Below are 19,241 nucleotides of genomic sequence, written 5' to 3'. Positions count from 1 at the left end.
GCCGCCGCTGTGATTCCTGTACAGCCCGCAAGGGCCCTCAAGGTCAGTCCCATGCACCCTTGCAACAGCACAGCGTTGGGGCACCAATGGACAGAGTAGCAGTCGATATGTTGGGTCCACTTCCCTGTACCAGCAGAGGGAACCGGTATGTGTTGGTGGCCATTGACTATTTTACAAAGTGGCCAGAGGCTTACCCCCTTCCTGACCAAGAGGCAACAACCGTCGCTGAAGCTTTGGTACAAGGAATGTTCAGTTGCTTTGAAACACCCTCTGAGCTTCACTCAGACCAAGGGCGAAATTTTGAGTCACAGGTCTTCACCGCTATGTGTACCCAGCTTGGCATCCGGAAGACCAGAACCACCCCACTTCACCCACAGAGCGACGGGTTGGTAGAACGATTCATGCGGACCTTGAGTGCCCAGTTAGCCCTCTCCACTGCCCCGGACCAGAGTGACTGGGACCTGCAGATACCCCTCATCCTCATGGCGTGCCGCAGTGCAGTCCAGGAATCCACTGGCTGTACCCCTGCATTGCTGATGTTGGGCAGGGAGCTCAGGACACCACCGGAACTGGTCAATGGGCGACCACCCGATGCACCAGACACTATCGCCGGTCCAGAGTATGCTAGGCAGTTACAGGACCGCCTGGAAATGGCTCATAGATTCACCAGACACCAGTCACAGCAGGCAGGGGTCCGCCAGAAACGATGTTATGATGCACCTGTCAGTGGTCAGGACTTCCAGTCTGGGGACCTTACCTGGGTGTATGGACCGAAAAGAGTAAAGGGGCGTTGCCCCAAGCTGGACAGCTCCTGGGTCGGTCCCTGTTACATGGTTGAGAGAGTTGGTGAGGTTGTGTACAGAGTCAAACTTGCCCCCAGAGGACGCACGGTTGTACTGCACCGGGACAGGATGGCACCTTACTGGGGAGACCAGCAGCCAGCCTTCACAGCAACCCCTCCCAGAGCAAGGGTCAGGTCATCTCGCCACAGGAGGGCCCCACCGAGGCAGCAGCAGAATCTTCCTCAAGGGGAAGTGGTGACGCCACTTGGGGCTGTGGTGCCAAGGAGTCCGGCTACAACAACTGAAACTCCACTGATGGAGGGAGGAGTAAGGAGGTCACAGAGGGAAAGGCGCCTTCCGGATCGCTTCCAAGATTTGAGATTCTCTTCCTCGGGGACGAGGACTTAGTGAGGGGGGGGGGGCTGTGTAGCGATCCTGCAGGACTGGGGGGGGGGGATTACGGGGAGTTCATGGGGGGTTGCTTCCATTTGATAGTGTAGCGGTGACGCACTCAGGCAATGTGGGAAAGCCAGACGGGAGGATGACATGCAAGAAAGGTCTCCAGACTGATTTGGCCATAATGTGGAATCTTTGGAAGACATGTAGTGTTTATGATTCTGAGCAATTTGGACAGATGTATCCACATAACAGCCAATATCTGTGACGGAGAAATGCGGATACCACTCTTTATTTACCTGTCTGGATTCCTGTGATCTGTTACTTGCCACTAAGTTGTGTTTCATGGATGGTCAAATAAATAAATAAACATACTTTTCCCAAAGTCCAGTTCCTGTGATAAGTGTGAACTCTGTGCCGAGGCATGGTTTTTGATCCACGCCTGAGTCCTTTTGAGAATATGGTGTTTGGAAGCATCTATGTGTGCATTGACTGTGTGAAAGCAGCTGGACCAAAGCATGGAGTAGATAGCCATGTGACGAAAAAAAACATATATACTGTATATATATATATATGTATATACACACACACACAGTATATATTGTAGCGATCCTGCAGGACTGGGGGAGGAATTACAGGGAGTTCATGGGGGGAAGGAGTTGCCTTAGTTTGGTGATAGGCCAGTTTACAGATTAGGGAGGGGACAGAAGGTTGAGGGGGGAGAGAGCGGGAGATGAGGGCAGTTCGGGAAAGCAGACGGAGACGGACATATTGCCATGGAGCTAAGTGAGCTAGTTAGCTAGTTTTTGTCTAATAGCCTGTTTTGTTTTGGCACTCCTCCAACCCCGGGTTAGCCTGTACAGTCAGGGAATAAACGCCAGCGTACTGGTTAAAACGTCAGCCACTGTGTCCTCGTCATTCAGCCAGCTAGCCAGCCACGCTGTGGGGCTGCAAACGGTACATTGGTGTCAGAAGTGGGATCGCCAAGCCATCCCCCACACACAATTACGCGCTGCAACCGCTAGCTGTCGCTGAACAACAGAGATGGCTGAATGGAGTGAAAAGACCGGCCTCTTCAACCCGTACACCCCGCCGGAAACACCAACGGGAAAATCAACTGATGCCAGACAAGTTGTAAGGAGAAGAGATAATAAAATGTCTCTCTCACCACCCGCCACATTGCTGACTGACGTCCCCGATGCTGTAGAGAAAAGTCCGATCCAATTCACCGCGATTGCCGGGCCATGCTCCCGCGGAACAGAGGTAAACAATCGATGTGTATGGAGACATCAGCTCGGCCAATCCGGCAGCGATGACGTCACTCTTCCGGCACGTCCCCAAGGTAAAACGGTTGGCCAACCAAGCTCTATCCCAGAGTTACAGAAGGACATTACTGCTAAAATAGAGGATGAATTCACACAATGATTGTGCATTGCAATGGAGCGTGCTTTTGAACATTTTTTTAACAACATGACGCCCATAATGGAAAAGGAATCACCAGGCTTTAGTGTTCCACCACGTGAATTTGGGAGCCATGCTAATGCTACAGTTGCTAATCACCACTATGCTAATGTTCCCATGGAAGTACTGCAGTCAAAATTCAAACACCATTCGCCAGAAGGCGTAGAGGCAGGTTCCTACCCCACCGGGCACCTCGACAGGTGTAGCTACCCCACTGAGGCCCCTGTTCGCCCCATAGCTGCTGCTGCTGACCAATCAGGTGACCTAGTGCCGGCTCTGACTACTGTACTATCTGCTGTCTTGAGTACCCTCCAGAAACCTGCTCCAGGGCCCTCCCCCAAGAGCAGCCACATCAAGGTGGGTCACTATGATGGCCTCACCTCTTGGGAAACCTACTGGGCGCAATTCGAACTCCTAGCAAAAGCCAATGACTGGTCGCCTGCAGAAAGGGCTGTTCAGTTGGCCTCTGCTTTGGAAGGCGAGGCAAGAAAAGTGCTGCTGGATGTGACCACAGCCGACCTGGCTAATCCACAAGCTATAGTCAAGGCCTTAGAGAGGCGTTTTGGAAACGCCACTCCTGCAGTTATGATACGTCAGAGGTTCAATGAACGGGTACGGGAACCCGGGGAAAAATTGGGAGTGTTTGCAGCAGAGTTATGCTACCTTGCGCACAGGGGATTCCCTGACTTTGATGATGCAACACGCTTGGTGCTAGCCAAGGAAGCGTTCATTCGTGGCCTCTTGCCCCTCCCATTACGCCAGCAAGTCCGGCTCGCTGACCCACAGACCCTAGAGGCGGCACTGGAAAAAGCACTGGCAGTGGAGGACATTCTCACAGAAGGCCTGAACTACCATACCAGGCAGATGGCGACGCGCCCTAAAACGAATAATCTTCAGTACCCTGGACCTACACCCCCCCCAACCACCTCGGAGTGCACAACACCATTGCCACAAGACCGGCAAAACCCAGTCTGCTGGAGATGCCACCAGAGGGGTCACATGTGGCATCAATGTACCGTGCCTGACCCTGCTCTGCAGGCATTGGAGCCGGGAAACGCTCTGGGCTCGGTGTAGAGGGGAGCAACCCGAGCCAACCTTCACTCCCCAGAGGTGATGACACCAAGCCTAACGTAATGGCACCCCATCTCCCTGTCGCCCATGCTCTTTTCACCGGTAAAACACTCTCCACTGACTGCTGCAGGGTACCGGTGTTGGTTAATGGCAGACAGACCCAAGCCTTGCTAGATACAGGCTCAACCGCATCGGTCCTTCACCCAGATCACCTGCCTGCTGGAACCCATACCCAGGCCACAGACGTGCCACTCACCACAGTTACTGGCGGAAAAGCCCCCATGCTGGGAATGTGCAAGGTTTAGATCAAAGTTGGGACCTATTCAGCCTGCCAAGCAGTCTGGATCGCAGAGATAAAAGAGGACTGCTTACTTGGCATGGACTTTCTGTGTGCAGCAGGGGTGACATTGGACTTCAAAGCACATACCTTAAACTTCAAGGATGGGACATCTATCCCCTTCCTAAACCTCCTCAAATCGGGAATGGCCAACAGGGTAGATGTGGATTGTGATACACAGACGGGCCCAGAATGTTCTCCTAATCCTCCGCAATGGGAGACCCCCTTTGCAGAAAGCCCTCTTCAACTGCATAATGACAAACCCATGAGCCCAGAACCTAATGCCAGTGTCCAGCCACAACTTCCTACAATTGTGCAGACTGCAAGTGTAGCCCCTGGCTCCGGAGAAGAGTCAGTAGTCACTATGACTGTCCGAGACATGTGGAAAAGAATCTGGAAGGCCTAGATCCTGAGCAGCAGGAACGGCTATGGAATCTGCTGTATGAGTATCGTCACTCTTTTGCCACAGGCCCCAATGACGTTGGTCGAACACACTTGGTGCAGCACTCCATTAATACAGGGGATGCACATCCAATCCGCCAGCGGCCTAGACGATTGCCTAAAGCTCGCCAGGCTGCTGCTGACCAGATGTTACAGGAGATGAAGGAGGCTGGCATTATCGAGCCATCGGAAAGTCCATGGGGGTCACCAGTCGTAATGGCTCCCAAGAAAGATGGAAGTTCAAGATTCTGTGTCGACTATCGACCACTTAATGATAAAACAGTGAAGGACTCCTACCCACTGCCCCGGATAGATGAGTCCCTCGACTATGTGGCTGGCTCATCGTGGTTCTCCTCATTGGACCTCCGGAGTGGGTACTGGCAGGTGGCCCTGGCTCCGGAGGACAAAGCCAAGACTGCTTTTACCACGGGACGTGGCCTGTGGCAGTTCACTGCCATGCCATTTGGGCTATGCAATGCCCCGGCCACATTCGAAAGGCTGATGGAGAGGGTCCTTGTGGGTGTTCCCCCGGAGCGCTGCCTTGTCTAGCTCGATGACCTCCTTGTTCATGGGCCATGCTTTGACTCTGCACTTGAGAGCCTAGCGGAGGTACTGCAGCGGATCAGGTCTGCAGGCTTAAAGCTGCATCCAGGGAAGTGTAGTTTTCTGCGTTAGGAGGTCTCTTTCTTGGGGCACAAGGTCAGTGGAGCTGGCATCAGGACGGAACCAGACAAGGTGGCTGCTGTCTGGGATTGGCCTACCCCTACCGACGTCCCCCAGCTGAGGTCCTTCTTAGGCCTCGCATCTTATTACCGACGCTTTGTGGCTGGATTCTCTACAGTTGCTGCTCCCATGTTCAACCTACTGCACAAGGACACACAGTTTGAGTGGGGACCGGAACAGAATGAAGCCTTTCACAGTCTGAAACAGGCCTTATGCAAAGACCCGGTCCTAGCAGCACCAAACCCAGACTTGCCATTTATCCTTGACACAGATGCTAGCAATACAGGCCTTGGCGCTGTGCTCTCACAGCTGACCCCTGAAGGAGAGCGCGTTATTGCTTACCATAGTCGTACCCTTGAGAAGCCAGAGAGGAACTACTGTGTGACTCGTAGGGAGCTCTTGGCAGTGATCGATGCAGTCAACCATTTCAAGCACATCCTCTGCGGCCTTCCGTTCACCATCCGTACTGATCATGCTGCTTTGAAGTGGCTCATGTCTTTTAAAGAGCCGGAGGGACAAGTCGCCAGATGGATCGAACAGCTGCAGGCCTTTCAGTTCACCATACAGCACAGAGCCGGTGAGAGTCACAGGAACGCAGACAGCCTCTACCGTCGACCATGTGCCCCCAGCTGTCACAACTGCGACCGGGTCGAGGAAAGGGAGGTGGCTAGCCGAGGGACCAGGAAGGTGGTCTGCCGAGCCCTGTTACCAGGTGATGCGAGAGGGTGGGGTGAGCTGCAAGCCAAAGACCCTGACCTTAAAATGGTCATGGGATGGCTAGAAACAGACAACAGGCCACCCTGGGAGGATGTGGTCGCCCAGTCTGCCACAGTCAGGGGTCTGTGGTCCCAGTGGCCTGGGGTGGAGCTCCAGGAAGGAGTCCTGAAGAGGTGTTGGCGTGAGCCAGCCACTGGAGAACCGCGCTGGCAGGTGGTTGTACCGAAGGATCTTCGGGGTGAAGTGCTGGAGGCACATCATGGATCTCCTGGAGTAGGTCACTACTCAATGACAAAGACATTGAGACGGCTGAGGCAGGGATTCTATTGGAGGCAGAGCCGAAGGGATGTTGAAGACTACTGCCGCCGCTGTGATTCCTGTACAGCCCGCAAGGGCCCTCAAGGTCAGTCCCATGCACCCTTGCAACAGCACAGCGTTGGGGCACCAATGGACAGAGTAGCAGTCGATATGTTGGGTCCACTTCCCTGTACCAGCAGAGGGAACCGGTATGTGTTGGTGGCCATTGACTATTTTACAAAGTGGCCAGAGGCTTACCCCCTTCCTGACCAAGAGGCAACAACCGTCGCTGAAGCTTTGGTACAAGGAATGTTCAGTTGCTTTGAAACACCCTCTGAGCTTCACTCAGACCAAGGGCGAAATTTTGAGTCACAGGTCTTCACCGCTATGTGTACCCAGCTTGGCATCCGGAAGACCAGAACCACCCCACTTCACCCACAGAGCGACGGGTTGGTAGAACGATTCATGCGGACCTTGAGTGCCCAGTTAGCCCTCTCCACTGCCCCGGACCAGAGTGACTGGGACCTGCAGATACCCCTCATCCTCATGGCGTGCCGCAGTGCAGTCCAGGAATCCACTGGCTGTACCCCTGCATTGCTGATGTTGGGCAGGGAGCTCAGGACACCACCGGAACTGGTCAATGGGCGACCACCCGATGCACCAGACACTATCGCCGGTCCAGAGTATGCTAGGCAGTTACAGGACCGCCTGGAAATGGCTCATAGATTCACCAGACACCAGTCACAGCAGGCAGGGGTCCGCCAGAAACGATGTTATGATGCACCTGTCAGTGGTCAGGACTTCCAGTCTGGGGACCTTACCTGGGTGTATGGACCGAAAAGAGTAAAGGGGCGTTGCCCCAAGCTGGACAGCTCCTGGGTCGGTCCCTGTTACATGGTTGAGAGAGTTGGTGAGGTTGTGTACAGAGTCAAACTTGCCCCCAGAGGACGCACGGTTGTACTGCACCGGGACAGGATGGCACCTTACTGGGGAGACCAGCAGCCAGCCTTCACAGCAACCCCTCCCAGAGCAAGGGTCAGGTCATCTCGCCACAGGAGGGCCCCACCGAGGCAGCAGCAGAATCTTCCTCAAGGGGAAGTGGTGACGCCACTTGGGGCTGTGGTGCCAAGGAGTCCGGCTACAACAACTGAAACTCCACTGATGGAGGGAGGAGTAAGGAGGTCACAGAGGGAAAGGCGCCTTCCGGATCGCTTCCAAGATTTGAGATTCTCTTCCTCGGGGACGAGGACTTAGTGAGGGGGGGGGGGCTGTGTAGCGATCCTGCAGGACTGGGGGGGGGGGATTACGGGGAGTTCATGGGGGGAAGGAGTTGCCTTAGTTTGGTGATAGGCCAGTTTACAGATTAGGGAGGGGACAGAAGGTTGAGGGGGGAGAGAGCGGGAGATGAGGGCAGTTCGGGAAAGCAGACGGAGACGAAAATATTGCCCCGGAGCTAAGTGAGCTAGTTAGCTAGTTTTTGTCTAATAGCCTGTTTTGTTTTGGCACTCCTCCAACCCCGGGTTAGCCTGTACAGTCAGGGAATAAACGCCAGCGTACTGGTTAAAACGTCAGCCACTGTGTCCTCGTCACTCAGCCAGCTAGCCAGCAACGCTGTGGGGCCGCAAACGCTACAATATGTTTTTTTTCTATTTTCTATTATTTTATATATATGTGTATGTATATGTGTGTGTGTGTGTGTGTGTGTGTGTGTGTGTGTGTGTATATATATATATATATATATATATATATATATATATATATATATATATATACATATATATATATATATCAATCATATTCATCATCAACCAGTCTGTTTCACCCCCTATGGATGAACGTGAATGACAGAAAATGAGAACGTCAACCACCAACAAATGTACTGGTTGATGATGAGGACATAGTCTTCGAAATTGTTTTTGTTGGTGTAATGTAAATTGGCTAAGCACATTCACGTTCACACTGCTAAAAGCACGATGCCAGAAGCCCTGACACCTCTGAATGTGCTCTCCACAATCAGGCTGCATTAAGAGCCATTTACTCGCGATTCGATCACCAAGGAGCATGTTAATACTCGGCCTCAACATGGTGACGGTCATCCCATCTCATTATGCACCTCTCTACATGGGTATTTCCATCTTCATATATTGCAAATTAAAAAGATGAAGATATCTGAGGAAAAAATTGAATTAATGAGCATTTCTTATCAGTGACAAGTGGCAGTATCAAGAAGAAAGTTTGTTGGTGTTGATCAAAGCTGGTCAGGAGCAGCATTTGCTTGTGTGTCTTAAAGAAGGTTGCTTGCTCATTTAAAAGAGCAAATATGATCATCCATCCATCCATTGTCTTCCGCTTATTCCTACACATTAAGGGTCGCGGGGGGGCTGGAGCCTATCCCAGCATCAACGGGTGAGAGGCGGGGTTCACCCTGGACAGGTCGCCAGTCCATCACAGGACCAACACATAGAGACAGACAACCATTCACACTCACAGCCACACCTATGGTCAGTTTAGAGTATCAATCAGCCTCGTCCCCTCTTGATGTCTTTGGACTGTGGGAAGAAGCTGGAGTACCAGCGAGAACCCACACAGGAACAGGGAGAACATGGAGACTCACACAGAAAGATCCTGTGCTGGAGCCGGGACTGGAACCTGGAACCTTCTTGCTGTGAGACCACAGTGCTGACCACTGCACCACCGTGCTGCCCCAAATGTGATCATATCCAGACAAAACAAGGTGGGACTTTAAGGTCAGATTTCAAAATAGGATGTGTAGGTCCTCAGAGGGTTTTCGCTACTCGCACGTAACTCCTTTAACGAAACTTCTGTTTTTTTTAATAAGGCAACATTTTGATTCAAAAGATTTGAGATCTCAGGCAAGTGTGACAACGTAAAACAGTCCTCTTTAACACAGGGAGCAATCAAATCATTATCGCCTGCTGGTCAGCAAGCAGCAGGGAGAGAACCTGCAGCGGGAGATGGCGGCCGGAGAGTAAAACCAACAGTACACGTCTCCACCTTGCCTGATATGGCTGTCTGAATTATTCTCTCCGTGGAGGATATATAGCAGCCATTTTTTATATGTCATTGAGAACACAGGTGTAATTATTGATATTAATTATCACCCTGTTCCGTGTGGGCAGGAAATGACCCACAGGAGTACAGACATACACTATATGGAATTGGACCATAATTAATTTGATCAGTTAAACCTGTAATTACCTTGCTATGGCATGTAAAAAGGCTGCTGTGCAAATGGAAAGACGCAAGAAATATCGCCACGTCCTTCGGTGTCAGCAGGTATTAGTCATCTTTTAAGATATCTTTATAGGTCCGGTGAGCAAACCTATGATTGATGTTTCACTCACTTGCTTCATGTACTCATTTGCTAAATCTTCATTGTACTTTGTCACGTCTAGATTTACCTGCTTGCACCTTAGCCAAGCATAAAAACTTTTTTCTCCAGTATTTATTCCTATATTTCAATTTACAGGACTTATTTTAGCGTGGAAGGTTAATATGTGCATTGAACAGTTGATGTGACACAACTTTGTGATGGTTTGCAGCAAGTACGGTTTTTGCCACTTGACTTGCTGCGAAATCCACGTTGGCCTGCGCGTGAGTCATTCTTTTTGAGCAGGGAGAGACTTCTTTTCTCTGTGGGTCATTTATTTATTCCCTCCGCTAATCCAAAACACATGGAAGGTTTTTATCCTCCAACCATCTCGCCTTTCTTCTTTGTTGTTGACGGCTTATCTTATCTCAGCTGTATTTACGTGTAACATTGTTCTCTGAATGTTTATACTGCATGCATCTAAATGTATGCATGGGCTGGTGTGTGTGTGTGTGTGTGTGTGTGTGTGTGTGTGTGTGTGTGTGTGTGTGTGTGTGTGTGTGTATTTCTCCACGGCTCATTAGTGGCTCAGATCTTGTGCCCTGAGCAGTAGTTAGTCCAGATGTTTGCTGTCTACAGGAACATACAACTTTGGAAACTTTCCCACATGCTTTTTGGTGTGGTTGACTCTTTTCTGGCCCCAAACTTCAAAACAACCAGGCCCTAAAAATAGTCTGAAGCTTGTAATCATTTTGAAGACTTGTAATGTCTCTGAAGTCACACAGCTAACGCCAGGACAGTTTTAGCTGCATGTCATGCTGCGAGTACTGAATACATCTCAATACTCTGGCTGCATTTGCAAGACATTGAACATCTGATTTCAATTCTTTTAAGGTCTTTCGTCATGCTCTCTCCCACCAGAAACACGAGCCGTAACGTAAAGAGGCGATTTATGACACCCACCCATGTTATAACCGTGACGTGAAAAATCCCTTAAGTCTCATCTGTTCTGTGCAGTAATGTTTTATTTCAACTATACATGCCGTGTTAAAAAAATCAACAAAAAATATCATGAAACAAAGACCATCATTATTATTTACACATTCACAGTACAACTTTACAACATATCTACACACTCAAATACTCTGGAGATCGTATATACAGCTGGCCTTGCATCGCCATGTTGCACAGTATTTAAATCAAAATTACATGACAAAAAAAAACAACAACCGGTTTGTCTGCAAATAAACAGACTGAAATGTAAAGGCTTCAATTTAGGATTGCAACAGAAAGACCCAGTTCATATTGCAATGTACAAGGCAGTTGAGCAGTGTATGTCAAATGTACGTCGGTGTATGTCAGTGTGCACACGTCTCATAGAAAAAAAGAGCCAAACATTGGTTAGATGACAGGCAGAATTCTTTACATACAATCATCACTTGTAAACAAAATGTGGCTTTGGGCTAAACAGGCAACTGACTCTCAGGTAAGATTGCTGATGTCATCCACTGCTAAGAGAGATCATCCCTCAGTCGTCCTTACTGGCCAATAGAAGCAATTCTTGTCACTGCAATCCTGGGGAATCACTGATTCTGTGAGACCGCAACAACTCCAAATCATGTGAATACTGTGTTAATATATTGGCTGTGGGCAGGATGTGCCGCGTTGAGCCGACTGCTCCACAGTGCAAGGTTCGACCACCCTACATCCCACTGTCAAGAAAATACATTCACTGCATGGCACCTCTTCATGGTGGTATAACACCATTCTTCTCAACACCGGCAGTAAAAGGAAAAAAATAAAATAAATCCAACATTTTGACAGGAATTTTTCGACTGTCATTCACAATCAGTCAATTTGTTTTCTCCATCACTTGAGTTTAGATTAGGTAGTGACTTTTCAATACAACTAAATTTAAAATTGCTCATATAAAAATGGTTTATGTAGTAAATGACGATAAGATACTGAGAACCAATTGACATTGCCAATATATATATTTATATATATTGTAGTAGATTTTGTGAATAAGGCACACAATGCACAGATTCAGGTTCACTCGCCTAAAAATATTTATATTCCTTATTTATAGTATTTAAGTATATACAGGATCTTGTCATTCCCAGCATGACTCATTTGGATACATTGTGTTGATTGTACACTGGGCACTCACAGGGAAGCTGCACAGGGAACACGGTCTGCAGAACCAGCACGACAGATGACACGACATGAGTACGTATTGTTCTATGGTCAGTTTCATATAACTTTAATAGGATGGATGTAGGAGAAAAAAAATGTTACCAGTTGGGGAAACACTGGTAGAACAGAATAGAGTTGCCCTGAAATGGCCTGAACCATTGGTGTTCTGTTAGTTTCATATGGTAAATTCCTTAAATATTACAGTAAATCATTGTAAAGGCATTCCAAACGCATTTACCTTATTAGATGTGAATGTTTTTCTTAATATCATTGCTACATAAAGAAAGAAGTCTCTTGCGCCAGCAGTATAGTGCCTACAAAAGGGGCAGTGGAGGTTAGAAGCAGGTTTCAGCCCCTTTATCAGTTTTAACAGTGCGCTTGGTTGCTTGAACTCGTACTTCTTGGCCTCTGTGTGCAACGTAACGAGCAGATGTGCACACCCATAACAGGGCCATCCCAATCTGGTAGAGATATAAATGCATCAAAGACAAACGGCTATGTCTAAAACCAATAGCAGCAAATGTATTAAGTAATATTTCCCAGTGAGTTACAGAGTTCCTGTCCCAGTATTCACCCAGTTGGACCAACTTAAATCAGCCTGACGTAACCACCAGAAACACCACAGGATGACACAAGGCTTTGTTTGAAAACACAGAGCAAAGGGACATTTTTGCTAAAATAAGAGACAGTGTCTTAGGTCTTAAGACAGGTCTCTCAGGACATCTTCTGCATGTGGCACCTCTCGTGAATACCAGGTGTGAAGCCCGATCGCGTCTACCTCTATACAACACTCTCCTGTCAACCAACAAGCACACAATAACTCTTCCTCTGTATGCACGCTGCTTGATTCAGCTGTTCTTTGTGACATCTCATCTAAGCATGAGTTTGCTCTCCGCTGCTTCAGGCCATCTTGCTAACAACAGCATGGCCTACACTCCCTCTCTGTTCAGTTCACATTAGTGGGAAGACAGTGCTCAAAGGCAGTGACAAATGAGACCCATTTTTCAAGTATTCCACTGTTTTTGACCAGGTACCTCATGCACAGATGCTGTCGTGGCACCTGCTAGTGTCGTAAACCATGTAGTTAATACGGGAACTGGTGACACTGAAGCCCAGATACAACGGGGAGCAGCAGATTCTCAACTGTCCACTCTTTGTGTTCTGTGGCTACCATGACAAGGAAGGGGGGGGGGGGGTGAAAACAGTGACAACAAAAAAGACCCAAGGAGTATCTTTGGCCACATGTGTGATTTTCCCTTTTTAATGTGAGTGAATGTGCATATTGTTTAAAGGGGGAACACACCTCAAGCTGATACACAAACACTGGGCCCTTCCCCATCTGTAGCCCCTTCCAAGCCCCCAGGGCTCAAAGCTCAACAGTCAATACCAAGAGCTCACTCTGAAGTGTCCATTCTCTGTTAATAACTGTACTTATTAACCACTCGCATCTGTGGAGTCTGTGGTGAAAACCCATTGGGTTTAGGGGGCACATCTGGCTTTAGCGACGGGGTCCTTTTAAGTCCTGTGCGAGGGAGTGAGCCATGACCACTGTAGCTGCTCTGTCTGGATAGAGAGGAAGGGTGGGGCGAGTGCATTCCTGCCCCCATCACTCCGCCATGGGAGTCAAGTCTGGAGGGGGGTGTTGGGGGGATGTAACCCCCTCTGTTCATACTGTGTTGGCGAGACACAGATACCCCCATGGTCACCCCATTTGGTGAGGTGGATAAGGAGTGCCTGTGTGAGGCACTCCGGTGGAGCTGGTACCCCCCTCTTTGTCTCTCCAGGGTGCCCCCCATACTCAAGCTGCCGGTTGGTGTAGTGGGAGTGGTGGGCATGGGCACATCCACCCTCTTTGTGGGGCTGTGCCGTGGCAGGGAGGATGAAGGTGAGTACAGGGAGGCCTCACGACTTGGTACTTTGGGTGGTAATTCCGTCAGTTCCTCCATGGGCTCCAGCGTGAGGTGTTGCCTCGGGCGAGGCCCTGGTCCCTCTTGGAGAATGGCCTTGGGAGTGGCCACAGAGTCATTGAGGTGTTTTAAAAGGTCATTTAAAGTATTTCTTGCATCAACAGATCTCTTCTGATCTTTTCTACTTCCTTTAGAATCTGGATTCTTCAGCTTCTTCTCAGATGAATGTGGCAATGTATCATCTCCATTATCAAGGTTTGGCTGGTCGTGTGTGGCATTGGGCAGGACAACTGCACTAGGGATGTGAGAGTGTCCTAGGGCAAGGTGAGGGTGATGGGAGTTGGAGCTGGGGGGACCAGAAGAAGAATGGAGGAACTGCGGACTCTTGACAGATGAGTTGGATTCCTTACGGGGACCGCTGACCTTCCCGTGAGCCCTCTCCCACTGGTTTTTGATGGGCTGCAGGCCTTTCTGTTGAAGTACAGGCGTGGACTCAGGTGTAGGTAGGGCAGCCAGCTCAGGGGGCTGACAGCCATCCCGCAGGATCATGGTCTTGGTGTCGCCATTGGGTGTGCTCAGGTCTTTGCCATTGCTCAGCAGATTGGTGTACAGCTTGGGAGAGTCCATGTTTGTCTGGTACTCCTACGTGTCAGAAGAATAGCAATCAGTATCAGTGAGTATCGTCAAAATAATCTAGCAACACTTCCTTTCAGTCACCCTCCTCTCCACAGCTCGGTTTGTTATACCTTTACAGGACTGTCAAAGAGGCCGTTGAGCTTGACGAAGCTTCCAGTCGAGTCTGAGCAGGACGGTGCGGATTCAGCATCCTTGTGGACATGTCTTGGCTTACGGAGGACTGAGTCTCGGTAGCAGAAGACAATCAGACCAGCCAGCAGGGCACCCATGAGGAAAGCAGCAAACACGCAGGTGATCAGGATGTTCATGTGGACCATATGGTTGGTCTCACTTGCTTGGATATCCCACACACCTACAACAAATTGAGGCTCAGGTTAACCCCTGGTGACAGTCAAACTGCTCTGTGAGGCGTCTCTCCCCATTCAACAGCAGAAATGTGTATGTTTGTGTCTGAACACAACCGTGCATGAGTTTCTTCTCTTAGACCTCCCCTCGTGCAATGTGCCCAGTCAACCACAACTAGAGGTCATAAAGATCGCCACATTTCTATTCGTCTGAGCCCAGATAAAAAGAGTTGAAAAGAGGGTGGAAATTGGCAGAAGCTGTTACGTACCCACATTAATTTCACCTTTCATAAGAAGCATTGTTTTGTTAGTTCAAAGGGGAAGACTTGAACTGCCTTGATCCACATTTTACAAAGAGCATTTTGTCATGCGTAACCTATCAAAGGGTTAGCCGTGCATTGGTATCTGAGACAGAGAACCGAATCAGTCCTTTCACAGCAACGATCAACCAGAAAAGAGTTGGCCCAAGGAAACAGCAGCAGTGATTGCCTCCCGGATGCTGAAAAAGTTGCTGCTTTTGGAGGTTTGTTAGTAACCACAGACATTGAAAGAGTTAGTCATCCACAGTGCAGCCACTACAGAGATGAGGCAGAGCAGGCCTAGCCAATGATCTACCAGCCAGGGTAATCTATTACTAGAGCTACAGCTAGAGTTAAAGGAACTATACTGCCAGAGACATAAGCTGAATCCAAACCAAAGGTTTTAAAGAAAGAATTAACGGGTGGAGTGGTGGGTTAATGATTAAAACAGAGTGGAAAATCATTTCAAAGAAAAAAACAACAACATAACTACTGCTATTTAAAAGGAAAACAGTGATAATATGAACATGGTAACATAAATAATGAATACAAATTTGGATTTGTTAAGGTTTAGATAATTCATATCTAACATGTTATCTAATTGAAACCCTAAATAGCTGCCATGATGTGGGTGCGTGTGTGTTTGCATGTGTGAGCTGGTGTGTGGATTCTCTTTTGTGTGGCTCAGTGAGAGTTGCTGGCAGCTATCATTTAGGGCTCAATGCAGCATGCTGGCTGCCTCCCTGCGGGCCTTACCCTCATGGCCCCCTGGGATAGAGTCTAAAGAATGGGAGGTGGATGGGTCATCCTGCAGCACAAAGCCTGAGCCGTAGAGCTCTGGACCAGGCCCAGAGCTGGGGCTCTGAGTGGGAATGAGTACTGGGGGGGGTATGGGCCCACTGGGCTGGACAGTGACTGGCGCTGATGAAAACTCCATGTCTGTGGTGACAAACAAATTGTTAACAAATGGTGCAGACGTTGGTAAAGCATACTGTCATCATCCGTGTTAGTAGGCGTGACCAATTGATAATTTTTTTAGATTAGTGTCCCTAAAACAAATAAATAAGCCTTGTCGTGATTAATGAACATTTTGTGTTCAAGAATCACACATCTTTGTTTAAATAATTTGGAAGGGGACAAAAGAGAGGATACTGAGGTTCGAAGAGGAGTTGGTACACAACAGTGGGGATGCCAAGGGAGGGTGGGTGGGCATGCAGGAGGGAGGAACAATCTGAACAGGAAATGAGAGAAAAGGTGGAATCTGTGCACCAATGTTGCCTGGCAGATGTGCTGTTTGCGATGATGAGAATGAAGCAGGTGACATGGGCATTCAGGAGGTGTTGGTAAGATGAATGAGTGGTGGTAGCAGTGGAGAGACAGGATTTAAGATGCTGAACTCAAGGAAAGAAACCATTTGAGTAAAAGATCAAACTAACCAGAGGTAGGGTCGCCAAATGATTTGTAATCTGGCGCTGATGTAGTGCCCAAAAATGCTAAAAGAATTCAAAGGACAAGAAATTATTATAAAGGAATTCAGAAATAGAAAAAAAAACAAAAAAACAAAAAACTAAAAACCCCCAAGAGACTCTTAAGAGTGCACTTTTCACAATACAGATATGAAGCACTCAATAGCAGTGTCCATTCTGACTACAGCCACTGGAGGCCCTCTGGTTCTGATCAATACTGAGGTTCAGCTTGGGTCATATTTAGTTGGTACATCTGGAGGGAGATATTGTAAATCAGTTCAGTATTTGGCAACGAGATATTAGAAGACCTCTACCATCTGTACCAGCTGAACATGATCCTTGAATGTCCATGTTTGTGTCTAACAGGAAGCTTTAGTTACAAGCAGTCATGTACTGTATGTCGATGTGTCTGTTAATACTGCACGTAGACATATGCTGGGGCAAGTTACTGGAGTGGTTACTGGTGTGAGTGTGCAGGCTCATGGTGTATGTGGCAATGAGCTTGAATCGCATTTGTGTGCATGTGTGGGTCCGTGTGTTTGTGTGTATATCTGAGGATAGATGGCATGGCATGAAGATGAGACTCTTACCCTGACAGTCTCCCAGGTGGGCAGTGTTCCCCGATTCAATGTCCTGCTCATAGCCAGTCCTGAAAGAGGAAGGCTGAATGAAACAAACTGCCAAACAGATGAACCAGACAACTGCAAACATCTTCAATTCATGTTATTGCATTTGATGCTTGGCTTGAACTCACAGAACGCCAGGTTGTATCCTCTCACAGGCACCGTGAGGCTTCCAGCCGCAATAAGGATCCCTTGATGCGATGCATGACCTAGTGTAAACACACACACACACACACACACACACACACACACACACACACACACACACACACACACACACACACACACACACACACCCTTTAAACTAGGTTTAATTGTTTGGTAACTCCACCATCATCATTTGTGACTTATTGAACATTAACTACAACACACAAGGAGGATCTGTTATCACTCCCTTTATGACACTGTCTGCAAAACAAAACAATAAAGCCACAACTTATGGCCAACCACAAAGAGCTCATTGTAACCCTCAAGGTTTGCATCAGTGCATCACCTACTTGTGGCAGGAGGAATGCCTTTCGCAGCGACTTAGGGGAATGCGGATGACACAGCTTGAAAAAGCAACATAGAGGCTGTGAGTGTCTTTGTCCACGTGCAGCGAGAGGACACGCTTGTCATCCTCATGGCTAGACAAGCACCTGAAAGGTAGAAGAGAATCCTGATGAAAGGTTTATCAGATAAGTCTGTATACTGTTTCAGTCTCAGGAGATTGAATCACTTGTTATGTGGAGGAGTCACATAAAGGTTTTTCTCACAGTTTAAACCAGATTTTTCCATCAGAGACACAGAAGTTTGCCTGTTGTGCATCCAAAATTAAGCACACACACACACACACACACACACACACACACACACACACACACACACACACACACACACACACATCACTGTACATGTACAGAACGCAGACAGACACATGCATCCGTGTCGGGAAGCTTCAAGTTAATAGTTGCTGACTTGTCAGCCAAAAGACAGACAGGGAAGAGAAAGAGAGAACAGAGGCAGACAGAGAGGGTGAAGAGTGCTGCTCCCTACTTTGCTTTGTTGAAGACATCTATTTCCTCCAGAAGCAAACTGTCATTCAGCGACACAGTGGAGGTCTTGGCCAAAACCTTGAGGACAACCCCTGACTCGGCCCCTATGAACACAACTGTGTAGTTCTTATGGGGTCCTGCTTCGTTGTCCACAGCCAGCGCGGTCAGCCTATACCTGAACACACAGCAGAGAGGCATGTGTTAAGCACAGCAGGGGTGACCCTAGCAAAATGTAGGGGGTTATTTCAATACAAAGACAACTTCAGCACTTCCACAGAGATTCAGCTCTAAAAATGACCTTGCAGAGCCAAACAACAGCGTGCCCCTATGTGGGAATTTAAACAGCATTCTGGCTTTTTGCAGCAGAGGTAAAAAAAAAAAATACAACTTTTAAATGGTCTGTTCCACTGTTCCAGTTGTCCATTTTACAAACATGCAAATGTCTCTGCTCCAAGTTCAGAGGACAAACACGTGGTCCTCTTCGGTCCACGGCTGTGTACTTCTGTACCAAAAGCAGCACAACGGCGTAAGATTGCCACCTTGGCAAGGCTGTGTAAAAGGAGCTTTTGGCCCTTCACTTACTGAGGTCAAACAATTCTGTTACTTGCATTTTGGATCAATATCCAGACATTTTACCTGCAGAGGACAATTTAAGTTAAAAGCTGTGTTTCATGACTAATATCTCCATATATTAACATCATTGCAGTAAAGAATTATGTAAGCTGAATTGTCTAGCCATCACGTACAGCTGGGTACTGAAGTACAAGTGTGCTTGGTCACACACTTCATGTTTGATTTATTTTAGATAACTTCCTGTAGAATTAATTTTAAATTAACAATTGGTTCAGAGTAAAAATGTTCATACTTCTCAAACTAAGATGTCTCTGTTCCAGAACTGCTCATGTACGTTCCCAGTTACCTGACACGGGTCTTGGTGTACCAAGGCTCATCTCCAATGGAAGGCACAGCTGTGTCCATGAGAGGGTGGGACTTGATGAACTGCAGGGTGTCATCCGGGAACTCGATGGAGCTCTTAAAGGATGCAGCTGGACCGTGACCTGCACAGCACCCGGGTCTGTAATGGAGGGTGCACACCCACCGAGGGTAAAAAGGTCAAAGAGCAGCCCATATGATCACACATTGGGGAGTAATAATAACGCGCATTGAAAGGCATGGAAAG

The 19,241-nt window shown here is 48.3% G+C and overlaps 1 protein-coding gene across 7 annotated transcripts in view; it reads right to left on the bottom strand.

Annotated features, from left to right (window-relative positions):
- Nucleotides 1-10,563: 10,563 nt before the first annotated feature.
- sema6d (semaphorin 6D) overlaps nucleotides 10,564-19,241 on the bottom strand; it is a 116,349-nt gene continuing 107,671 nt past the window's right edge. For 4 of the 7 annotated variants that reach the window (XM_086225647.1, XM_086225656.1, XM_086225630.1 and 1 more), the window contains 9 exons: nucleotides 18,981-19,136; nucleotides 18,063-18,236; nucleotides 17,525-17,665; nucleotides 17,159-17,236; nucleotides 16,995-17,053; nucleotides 16,375-16,431; nucleotides 15,695-15,877; nucleotides 14,406-14,647; nucleotides 10,564-14,301 (listed from right to left, as the gene is read on the bottom strand). In XM_086225647.1, the coding sequence (XP_086081773.1) occupies nucleotides 13,171-14,301; nucleotides 14,406-14,647; nucleotides 15,695-15,877; nucleotides 16,375-16,431; nucleotides 16,995-17,053; nucleotides 17,159-17,236; nucleotides 17,525-17,665; nucleotides 18,063-18,236; nucleotides 18,981-19,136 (2,221 nt within the window). In that variant the 3' untranslated portion in view covers nucleotides 10,564-13,170. The remainder of the gene's footprint in view (nucleotides 14,302-14,405; nucleotides 14,648-15,694; nucleotides 15,878-16,374; nucleotides 16,432-16,994; nucleotides 17,054-17,158; nucleotides 17,237-17,524; nucleotides 17,666-18,062; nucleotides 18,237-18,980; nucleotides 19,137-19,241) is intronic. The other 3 variants (XM_086225671.1, XM_086225666.1, XM_086225679.1) reach the window with 3 other exon arrangements.

Source organism: Aulostomus chinensis, chromosome 2 (genome assembly GCF_037954235.1).
Source record: "Aulostomus chinensis isolate RoL2024-O1b breed Wild chromosome 2, RoL_Achi_v1.0, whole genome shotgun sequence".
NCBI lineage: Eukaryota > Metazoa > Chordata > Actinopteri > Syngnathiformes > Aulostomidae > Aulostomus > Aulostomus chinensis.
The sequence above is the reverse complement of the archived record's forward strand: the minus strand, read 5'-3'. Positions and strand labels throughout refer to the sequence as shown.